Here is a 12,091-nt window from a genome sequence, read left to right on the forward strand (position 1 = left end):
TGTGCCAGGGAAGCCAGGAGTTCCTGGATGCCCAGGATGTGAAGGCGTTCCTGGATGTCCAGGATGTGGAGGCGTTCCTGGAAATCCGGGTGTGCCTGGGGTGCCAGGGAAGCCAGGAGTTCCTGGATGCCCAGGATGTGAAGGCGTTCCTGGATGTTCAGGATGTGGAGGCGTTCCTGGTTTGCTTGGTGTTCCTGGAAATCCGGGTGTACCAGGGAAGCCAGGGCTCCCTGGATGTCCAGGATGTGGATGCGTTCCTGGGAATCCGGGTGTACCAGGGATGCTAGGAAAGCCAGGAGTTCCTGGATGCCCAGGATGTGACGGTGTTCCGGGTTTGCCTGGTGTTCCTGGTATTCCGGGTGTACCTGGTGTACCAGGGATGCCAGGAGCTCCTGGATGCCCGGGATATTCCGGCGTTCCTGGAAATCCTGGTGTGCCTGGAATGCCAGGGTAGCCAGGAGTTCCTGGATATCCAGGATATGATGGCGTTCCTGGATGTCCAGGATGCGGAGGTGTTCCTGGGAATCCGGGTGTACCAGGGGTGCCAGGAGTCCCTGGATGCCCAGGGTATTCTGGCGTTCCTGGATATCCGGGTGTGCCTGGTATGCCAGGAAAGCTAGGAGTTCCTGGATGTCCAGGATATGACGGTAATCCTGGTTTTTCTGGTCTTCCTGGTGTGGGTCTATTAGGATGTCCTGAAAATGATATAAAATATTAAGTAATTAAATAATTTACGTTACTAAAGCAAATATGTAAGATGTCACATATTTATACTCTTTGAATATTATATTTTTATATATTTATTTTGTTATTTACTATTTGGAAAAGTCTCTGTTATGTTTTCCAGAAGATTCTTAAATGTCGCTTATCTTTTCGTTGGAAGCTTTAATGTTAAATTTGAACATCAAAATGGTGACATAATTTATATTAAAGTACTAAATTATAACTTTTGCGAAAAGGTACAATGTCAAATATGTCATTTTAAAACTGTCATTTTAATGTATATACAGTGTATATGCAGAATATAATAATAATGTAATAAATTTTTTATGTATAATCAATCTAAACGTATACATATATCTTATGGCATGATTTTGAGTATTAATAATGGAATATAGTATATTATTTTGAATTTATACCAGATGAATCAGGCTTATAAGGAGGTCGAGTCGGTATTGTTTCTATCGTTGATCCGCTTCCGATAGGTGCTGCTTATAAAAAGTAACGACATATTTATTTTAGCATCACATTTATATGTGATTATGTACCTATAGGTATATGCGAATTTGTCTGAATATTATATATTTTTATTTACGTACTTCCTCCACTTGATATTCCGACAGGTGGAACGTTCGTATTTGTATATTGTGCACACACCGCAGGAAAATGTAAATCTCGCCATGGTGTAATTACACCGTGATGCTCGTGATGATCATGATTGTCTCCGCCAGCATGATGTTCATGCTTGTGAAGGAAAAGTTCCACATCCTTTCCTGGCTGAACAACGCGATAACCCCATCCGTCGCTGATGTAAAACGTTGCTTTCAGGTGGCCAAAAGGATCAACGTAGCCATAACATCCATAGGTGATCCCATGTGGGCCACGTGTTTCATGATGGAATTGACCGTGTGGATTGACATCGTAACCATATTTGTATGCATCTATAAAGTGTAATAATCAGTTGCAATCGCAATTTTTCATACTTAAATCTTTACCATATGGAAGAGAAAAGACCATAATTTTTATGTCCTATTTTAAGTAGAATTTTATACTTAACAATGAAGTATATGTATTGAAATTCTAACGTTTTATTTGTATTAAATTTTTTATGGTCCGACCTTTTTTAATCTAAATTTAATTATTTATTTACCTGATTCAAAATTTTGACTTAAGTACTGAATTTTTTGTTCATCACTGATACTCAAAATTACTTCGCCATCTTGATTGGTGTTTGTTAATTCCTGAGTGAGTTGCGACATCGAAGTAGCAATCACCTAAAAAATAATTTGTTTGTATTATTTAGAGAGCAGAAATAAATCTAATTTACACACATACGTAAAGCAGAAATAAGTCAAATATATATGCTATATAATTATTAATGTTCTTTATCTAACACTTTCTATTTATTTTTAATTTCTTATCTTCACAAATTATATTTAACGTTTCACGAAAGAGTAAGGAATATTATCGATAGTTGCATATATGGCTTGTATCAAAGAATGACTTATTCAATGAATTAAAGGATCAAGCTTAATAGATGGCAAGACAAATTAAAGTTTGCGTTAAAAGTAGAAGAAAATATTCCGTTTATTAAAACTGATAATGTCACATTAAATATTTGCATTAATAATATTGTTAATGATTCTAATGACCCTAAGAGTTAGTGTTTTAAGTTCATGATAAAAAATTCAAAGTTGTTTGTGTTTTATATAGAAGTGATATTTCTCAGTTTATTTATTAAGTTATAATTATTTATATTGATAAATTCGCGTAAACTATATTCACTAAAATATATATTACGTTATCTTTATACAAGAACTTTTATATTAATAAGAAACAGTTGCTAATCGCAATAATTTGCTTTGTCAAGGCTCGTGACATTTCCAATGAGGCATGATGTAATTATCATGTTGTGTTTAAAAACACAGTTGGCCTTTAATATCAGTCGGTAGAATTAAGTATTTGATGCGATCTGCAAGCGCGCATCGTGAAATATCATAGTCGGCATTTCCAGTTTCTGCAGTTAGAGCGATTTGTAATTCTCAGCTATTAATTTTCCAAACATTGTGCAACTGGTAACACGCAGTATAAAGTATATTAAATATAAATTATAACTTGAATATAAGAAAAAGAAAACGAGAATATGAGAGAGAGAGAGAGAGAGAGAGAGAGAGTAATTTACAAAAATCTAATACATTTTGTCTCCAAACAATCTTTTAATGCTTTTGTGTATAGTATTTAATATATGTATGGAAAAAATATATTTGAAAATAAATAATATGAGATATTTGCGATATTTGTGTCTTTATGTTTTGTTCCATCAATTTTTAACATATAAAATTTTTAACGTACGAAAAGTTTTGTTATTCAAATATATGAATCTTAAACTTATAATGAAATATTAAATACATTTTTACTATGTTTATGGGTAACATAAAAAATATAAAATTTAAAACAAAATCAATGTATAAATCTTTTAGCAAGAAATTTATCAGTAACGAATCTGTTTTATTTTTGGCTATGTTGCTATTGCGTTGTGATGAAGTAATGTACTTTCACTTCTCAGATGTAGTGGACAAACTATAACTCTCTCTATAACCGTTTCTGATCTCAATTAATTACCCATTCTATATAAGCGAAAGTCGAAAGCGATCAATGACTAACAGCAGAAATTCTTATTCAATTTTCAATCTGCATGAGATAATCATTTAAGAAGAATCTTATATATATGTACATAAAGACACATTGCACGCACGCAAATATTAAGAGTATTGGTATTATTACATATGATCCATTCACATGAATGTGATGACGTAATTTCATGACGTATGCATCAAATTGAGTTCCGATTTAATTAAGACCGAGTTTTATTGAGTTACGCAGATTTATCTTTTCTTCAAGTTTACAGTGTACCCGTGATTCGCATATTTATCTTTCGTTCACGATATGTATATGCATAATATAAAACAATGACCGTATGCACCCACGTTTCGGGAGTTTATAAGTATTCGTACGGTATTCGCATCCTTTTCTGCATACGAAATACGTAACGGAGAAAACGGTTCAGCTTCTGAATTCACTTGAATTCTGATCGTAAAAATCCAAATTTATTTAACCTACTTTAGAGTCTTTAAATATCTTTGGTCTTTTAACTGTAGAAGTGTAGACAGATATAGTTCATGAAAATAATATAGTGCTTTGTATTTCGACTAGAGCTCGTATACTTAGAAAGGTAGATTAAAAACAATCTTATTAAACTTAAATGTGTACGACAAATAATTTAATTAAGTAAACTTGTAACAAATTGTGTACGTGTGTGTGTGTGTACATACACACAAAATTATATGAGTGTATAAAAATATATAAAAAATGTAATGACTTATAATGGCAGTTTTACAATTGCTAAAACATCAAGATCGTGTCCCGAGTCAAAGATGCATCATATATTGTACTTTTATCCTGTTTCTAGCTGAGACTATCTTGAGTTATCAATCAGGCCTCACAGTCCTGTCTACTTAGGAAGATTTACAAATTTCTGTACTTTCTTTAACTGTTATTTGCAAAATTATTACATCACTACTTGTAAAGCTCGTGTTATTCAACATTATAATAATTTTGTAAGAGTTAAATTATGTAAGTAAAAACAGATAGCACAGTTATGTAATCGATGTATCAATATCGTTATTTTTGGATGAACTAACTTGGAGAAAAAAATCTGACGCATCTGATATTAAATTCGAAAGCTTGCCCATCCCATCTTGCTGTTCTATCAGCGACAAGCCTTATGACTTAATAATAACGGGACATCTATATTCTCGTAAGGATGTCGCCGACTGCTGTTGCGAAAAAATAACGATGATCTGTCAGAAACTTACGTTGCCGTATCCGCATCCCTAAATGACGACGTACGACGTACGACATTTACCGAGAAAGAGAGAGTTTCTTAATTAAAATGTAAATTTAATAATTATACACTCTAAATAGACATTCAATAGAAACATATAAAATGTGATATATTTGTTTACACAAACAAACACACACACAATATTGTTACACATTTTATTATACTGTAGCTTAACAATTTACCTGAAATTTCTTTACGTATTATTTGTACATATGTATAGATATACTTTTTATTTTTATTTTGTGTGAAAATGTTACGGTGCCGGTCCATTTTACAATATTAATATTTTATTTAGACTCCAAAAAATTTGATCCTCTAATAGATACTTTAGTAATCATTAATATTCCAATAATACACATTTGATTTGGCTGTCACGCGTATACAGCGCAAAAGTGGCACGTATCCTGGTATCGACTAAGTTAGGTTTGGCCAGGATCCATGGTCGCGATTGATGATCTCAACCGTTGTTCCACCCACGAGAAGGGAAAGTCGCGATTCCAAGAAGGCTACGCGAACGGGACTCCTCTTCGTCGTCTTCTTTCTTTCAGTCCCGGGTTGACAGACTATATAACGAAAGGTTAATATATGCTAGCTCCCGACCTAAACCCTTCTCCACGCGCACTTGCAGCGTCAAATGTTGCCGTGACGATTAATGCCTACGGTATTTATGTCGCGATATTTTAGTGGACAATAGCAAGATCGTTTCAGTCAAAGCGACCATAGCGTCCAAGCTGCCTGTTTGCTTTTCAAGGCAATCCTACCGTGATCTTTAGATTCAAAGAGATAAAGCAATATGTTATTCGAAGTCCTCTGTAGAAAAGACTTCTATTGTTAAAAAAGAGTTTTAAAAGAATTTTAAAGAAGATTAACATCCCAAAAGATTCTATAAATAATCTGTAAACTCTAATGACGTTTAAACGTTGAATTTCTAATTTGCTAGTGTAATTCTTTATTAAAAATATTCTAATAATACAGCATGCACGAAAATTTATATTAGTCGTTAAAAATTATGGAGGAAATATGAAGGAAGTACGATGCCGATTTGTTCGTTGGATATGTCTATGACAGTCTTTCAAAGTACTACCGTACATGTACCGTACGTTTATTTAGATATAAGATGAATTTATTTAAAGCTGAAAGTAAAATTCATATTGAATAAAAAAATTTATAAATTCGTGAAAACGGCGCTTATAGCAGTGACAATAGGGGTCAAATTTTATTCTGCGTAATTACGATATTGTAAATTATTAATCTTATCGGAATATATCAGTTGCAATTTTTGTTTTGAAAAAAGGAATGACACCTGTGGAGTCATCAGTTGTACGATAAAATATGTTAATTTATACGACGTCGTAAGTCAAACTATTCACATACGCAGCTAATATACGTAATATGAAACCAATATTTCAGACCTAGTCAAAACTACCCTTAATGTACGCTTTTTTTTAATTAACTGATTGATTTCACTTGGTTTTTGTTACTATATTAGATTATCTTATTTTATTGATCTTAATTAATTAATTATTTAAGTTTTAGCATCAATATTTCGTACTTTCATGTCAAGCTGATATTACTTTATGTATATTATAATAAACATAAAATATTCAGAAGTCAAATAAATTGGAAAGGTGCAATTTAATTTGATTGCATCTTTCTGCGACTTTCTAATATATCAATCTTGTGTTTACTTATTGTGACTTTGTCATCTAAAAAGGGAAAGAGAATGAAAAAAGAAGAAGAAGGAGAGAGAGAGAGAGAGAGAGAGAGAGAGAGAGAGAGAGAGAGAGAGAGAGAGAGAGAGAGAGAGAGAGAGAGAGAATGCGAGAATCAGGATTCCGTTCAGGGACGCCGGGAATCCACCAGGAGTATCAAAAAAGTGACTGCCCTATCATTTCAATCGAAGACTAACCTTACACGATTACAACTCTCCTTGATTATGCAAAGAGTGCAAGGCGATCTTTACTATCTTAGAAGTCACTATTCAACCTTTTCTTTAAAATGCTGATAGATCAAATTGCTTTCACGGTATTTTGATTCAGTTAGCATATGTAATTATATAAATTCTACAGTATTATATATAGTTGTAATATCGTGTTATTCTTCTATTTATATATTTTTATCTATTATTTCAATGATAATGCAATTATTGCAAATAAAATCATATTACATTTTAATTATAAATTATAAATTATAATAAAATTATTGTAATTAAAATACTGATATATCATTACAACATTAAACATTTTTTACAATCTAGGGGAAATTTAATTTAAAAACATCTTGGTTAGATTTAACAACAATTTGTTATAATGTTAATATTTATAACGATAATTCTTTTCATTTTTTCTGCTTTGCTATGAAATTGTTATTACATGTCATATATTTAAAATGTGCATATAGTATGTTATAAAACATTTATAAATATCTTTTTAAATAAATTATTATGCAATACAATTTTAATAAATTTAATTAGGTCTATTTTATTTTGTTAACGCTGATTATTTTAATTTGTATATTTTTTACTTGTGTCAATCTTTTCATTTATAGTAATTTTATTAATATAGTTTTTTTCTATGAAAAGTGAAGAAGTTAATATTGCAGATAACTAATATTTACAATTGCATGTAGTATTTGCAAGGCTGAATATTATCAAGAATCAATCAAAGTAAACGAAATATGCGTTCAAGACTAAAGACATATACGATGGCATTTGATGCAGCCGGATATCTTAATTGCTCGTGGCGAATCTGCCAGTCAAATGGTCAAAGCTGTATCACCTTATGAATCACACGCAGGGGCCGGATCATCTTCTAGTGAAAGTCACCTGTAAGTAGTTGCGTAAGGGACCAGTGATTTAGCCTGGGGCGAAGCCTCTGGTACATAATTGTATGTCAATCGCATCGATTTTACAATCAGTGAGATCGCATTGTGTTAAAAAATACTTTGATAAATTAATTACCATAAGGAGAATTAGAGCAGTTACTTAATAATATCTAACATTTTCTATCGCAATTGCATAAAAAAGTATCAACTGGCAAGCAAGTTTGCTGAAGTAATATGTGCCTTAAAGAATTAGAAACGTATACTAAATGCGTGAACTACATGAATGAAACCTAATTGTTACTCTTAACTTTTGTCCTTTTTTCTTCTGGTATCTTGATGTTGAAGAATTCTATTAAATCTCAATATCTTGAATTACGAATAATCCATAAACCATTTTCTTCTTTGTAGAATTAAGTTTTAGCAATTAATAATTTTTCAAATAAGATAGCAAGAAAAGAAAGAAAACTATAATTTGGAATTTGTTAATAAAACGTGGACCTGGAAAATATTTTATCTTATTATTACATATTCTTTAAGCTTTTGGATTGTTATATTAAACGATTATTACATTATTAAATATATTATATAATAAACATGTATATTTTTCAACTGGCATTTAAAAGTAATAAATTCTCTTGACAGTAAATCTTGTGATATCAGTTACATCAAGATTTCAATTAAATTGGCAATGGCACGCAGGAATTCAATGACGCGGGGATCTATTATACAGAAACGTGCGTTTACTATTTTAAGCGTTTCCAGATTAGACATGTGTACGCCTAAGGCAAAACTCCGTTTCACATACGTGAATGACACATCTTGCGGCGACAACTGAATCGCTTACTTCTTTTGGCGATAAACTTTTCCATAAAAACGTGTCTGCTTTGTAACTGATAATTATGAGTAAAAACGACAAAGAGAGAAAGAAACATTATTTAAAATAACTAAAGTACCACGTGGAATAGCTCTAAAGTATGTATATTAATTTCGTTTATTATTTGTTTGCCTAAACTACATTTTAATTTTCAATATGGGACATCTTGATAATTGCATAATTTTCAAAGCCTATTTAAATTAAATGATAAATAAGAATTCGTTATATATTTATAGATACTTGTGCAAATTAATTCGTAAAAATTTATATAGTAGTAGTTATTTATCTGACATAGAGAAAGTATAACAAATTTTTCTAAATGCATGTTAATAAAAATAGATTTATAAAATAGAATGATTATGAAATACAAACGATTATTTTGTATGTGTGTGTGTGTGTGTATGGATATGTGTGCGTGCACACGTGTAGATTGAATTACTCAATATTACTTTATTTTCATGTTATTTTGCTTAGGAAAAATATTTGAAATAAACGGAAGTTTTACATGTTAGGAAACGTTTTAGAAAATTGTTAGTGTAGTGGAAAAATTGCGAATAAGTTTAGGATGAATCGAAATAATGTATTATATGCGATGTTATACAATATCACTGCAATGCCACGGCATTGAAATAAATTATGAATGAAATGTAGTGCAACGACATTCTCAGTTGAATGAGTGTCAATATGAATGGAAGTCCCGATTAGATAACGAGTCACGACGCTATTACCAAGATAATCAGTGCTGCTTTCTATCGCGTGTAATAATTACATGTCATAAATAATACTATTACTATGTAATAGTATTAGTATTAATATAAAATTGAATGACGGACTCATCGAAGGCATTTGCATGCGCCTTTTCATATTTGTAATTAAATATATTTTTATTAGATACATTTTTTATATATATTCTCTTATTTAATTTTAATTAAACGTAACATGACACCTACATTAATACATATACTATTAAAAATTATATAATAACAATTAAGAATCAAATAGCAAGCAGTAAAAAATGAGTTGCATGTCAAGGAATATGTAATGTATCATATATCAAGTATATACAGTAGTAATACACGCAACAGGTAGCGAAACGTGTATCAAGTATCTACGAGGCATTAACATAAGAATATTTTACATTAACATATCTCAGTGCTACTTGGATCGAATTTCCAATAGACTTTATCGATAGCAAAGATTTCAACTGCATGCAGACATTATAAAAATGTGAATCATAAATAAAAATTAATATGTTTATATATACTATTTTTATTTAATATATGATACAATGACAAATTTACGTATATATACATACATAAATTTCACATTAACAATCATGATTTACGTCTCATATAAATAGTATATGTATAGTAAAAGATTAATATTAAATTTGATTTTGAAATTTATGTCTTGAATACATAAAAAATAATTAATTTGAAATTTATTTGTATTATTATTACTAAAATATTTTAATAAAATTATTAAATATTTTAATTTCATGGACTAATTGTTAATTTTATTTTGAAGAATTATTTTGAGAAAATTGTTTAAAAGAAACGGTTATGTTTGATAGATAATTGATGCATAGATTTTATAGGTCATAATTTTCTGATTTTCTTTATTACATCTTTCTCCTAGTTGAAGAAGTCAAACGGTTCATAGCAAACGGTTAAAAATATATTACCCCAGATAACACTAAATTTGCAACTAATTAATTCAAGGGAAGTTTCTAATAATAATTTTTAATAATACTATTTGGTATCTTGTGGAAATCGGATTTGATCAAGTTCTGCTTCCGTTAAAATTAATCAGTTTTTGCAAATACATTATTAAATGAGTTAAATTCTAGGATCTGTGTATTAAGAAGTACTGAAGACGACGTACCAAGATGAAGAGGGCTGCAGTAGCAGGCCACATCCTTGACGAGATCCTTTTTCAGTAGGTCATTGTTCGCAGCCTCTCTAAAATGACGACGAGGATGATCCCCAGAGATAATCGCACGCAGCGCGTCGTTCGAACTGAACACGTCGCTGGCAGAAAAAGACTTTTATACAGGGTGGGGATCGCCGACCCCCCAACAGGTCTCATCCTCGCTCTATCTTCTCTTTTCCCTATTCTTCTTGTTTCAGTTTCTTGAGATTCGCTCTTATACTTCCTTTTGTCTCCCCTTTCTTACCTTTCTTTTTTATAAAATATAATTTTTTAACCATAGCTAAAGATATAATTACTTTGACGTACTATTTAATTGTCAACTTTATTGTTATATCTCGTAATTTGAATTTATAAATATTTGCAAGCATTTTTTATCATTTACTTTAGGAATGACATCGTTTACAATGTCCTGTTTTTCATAAAACATGAGAAGTACTTGTGATACATTGACAAAAGCAATCAGTAATAAAATATATTAAAAGCATTTTGTTATTTTATTATTTTGTTACTTTGGTATATTTAATTGTCTCAAATTAATAGTGATAATTTAGTTTTTGAATGGAACAATTTTTTAAAGAATTTTTTGTTCCTGCCGTAAAAAGGGTTAAAGTAGTTGTGTAATGTTCGATACCACTTGTGGTAAAGTGTTGCGGCGAATTGTTACTCTCTTTCTAGTCTCTGTTAATTAAATGGCGAATAGACCTCGATTAAAAATACGCTGTTCGAAATGTAGTTCAGTTGCGTTCTTACGTAAGTGCACTTAGGCTTCTTCGGTTTATGGCTCCCACGCTTGCTGAACAACCAGATGAATTAATCTCGAATTAATTCAAGTAAATTCCCCATATACGGTTAACGGTGGTGGCGTAAATTCTTGGCAAATGTCAAGATGATTAACAAGAATCAATTAGCTACGTGGGTCATGGCGTTTAATTGGATTCGAAGAACGCTTTCAATGTCTTTCATGTGATTGTTTAAATTTTTATCTAAGGTTTTGTACATATTCTGGATAATCCCAGCTTGTCAGGTATCTCATTTCTAAGTGACTTATCGCACAATACAGGTTCATCAAGGTTTAGAAATAACCCCTTGAAATCTAACGTGTATTATTATTATTGGAGCAATAGAGTATTATAGTTACTTGCGTTGTGTTGCCGTCAAACGATGTTTCGAGAGATGACAAACAAATTAACATTTAAATAATAATGCACAGATCAGCTCCAACATATTCAAATTCTATAATTTTATTCATTTCTTGAGTTTAAATAAATATTTGCATTATTGTACAAGAAATAATATTTTAATATCAAATATAATAAATACTTTTTCCTCACCCTGTTTAGTCATCCAATTTTAAAAGAAGATTGTAATTACTTAAACAGAAGCTTGTAATTTTATTTGTTAACAAATTGTAAAAGCATTTACAGAAATTCAGATTTAATTTAATTTCAGTGATGATGAGATAGACGAAAAGTGAGTCACTTTATTACCGAGCGAGATATTAAATTCTTACTGTGACGTGTACGATGTCCTTTTGGAAGGTAATTTATTTAGACAATTAACTTCGTCCACGAAAGTGTCATTTTTCAACTGCAAAATGATGCGGTTCATGTTGTAGCACATATGTAGATTGTATCAATCTCAAGCAAATGCGTAAGATGTTTCTGACTTAAGAGAATGTGCCTGAGAAACTGGGCAAAATTTTTATTTTTAATTTTTTAAAAATAGATAATTTTCTGCGCTCTTTGTATTATATAAAATGATATCTGGAAGCATCTAAATATCTAAAAAAGAAATTGAACATAATCCTCGCGTGGAATAGAATAGGCAAAGTATTTGCG

The 12,091-nt window shown here is 31.1% G+C and overlaps 1 protein-coding gene across 2 annotated transcripts in view; it reads right to left on the minus strand.

The window, feature by feature from the left end:
• The window catches only part of LOC105561436 (collagen alpha-2(IV) chain-like), a 17,182-nt gene extending 6,843 nt beyond the window's left edge, over nucleotides 1–10,339 (minus strand). Inside the window, exons 1-5 of one of the 2 annotated variants that reach the window (XM_012011418.1) lie at nucleotides 10,206–10,339; nucleotides 1,871–1,994; nucleotides 1,320–1,661; nucleotides 1,140–1,208; nucleotides 1–695 (exon numbers count right to left, since the gene is read on the minus strand). In XM_012011418.1, the coding sequence (XP_011866808.1) occupies nucleotides 1–695; nucleotides 1,140–1,208; nucleotides 1,320–1,661; nucleotides 1,871–1,994; nucleotides 10,206–10,238 (1,263 nt within the window). In that variant the 5' untranslated portion in view covers nucleotides 10,239–10,339. Of the gene's footprint in view, nucleotides 696–1,139; nucleotides 1,212–1,319; nucleotides 1,662–1,870; nucleotides 1,995–10,205 lie in introns of both variants that reach the window. The other variant, XM_012011417.1, reaches the window with a different exon arrangement.
• Nucleotides 10,340–12,091: the final 1,752 nt, after the last annotated feature.

Source organism: Vollenhovia emeryi, unplaced genomic scaffold (genome assembly GCF_000949405.1).
Source record: "Vollenhovia emeryi isolate VEMERY1.0 unplaced genomic scaffold, V.emery_V1.0 DF939207.1, whole genome shotgun sequence".
Lineage (NCBI taxonomy): Eukaryota > Metazoa > Arthropoda > Insecta > Hymenoptera > Formicidae > Vollenhovia > Vollenhovia emeryi.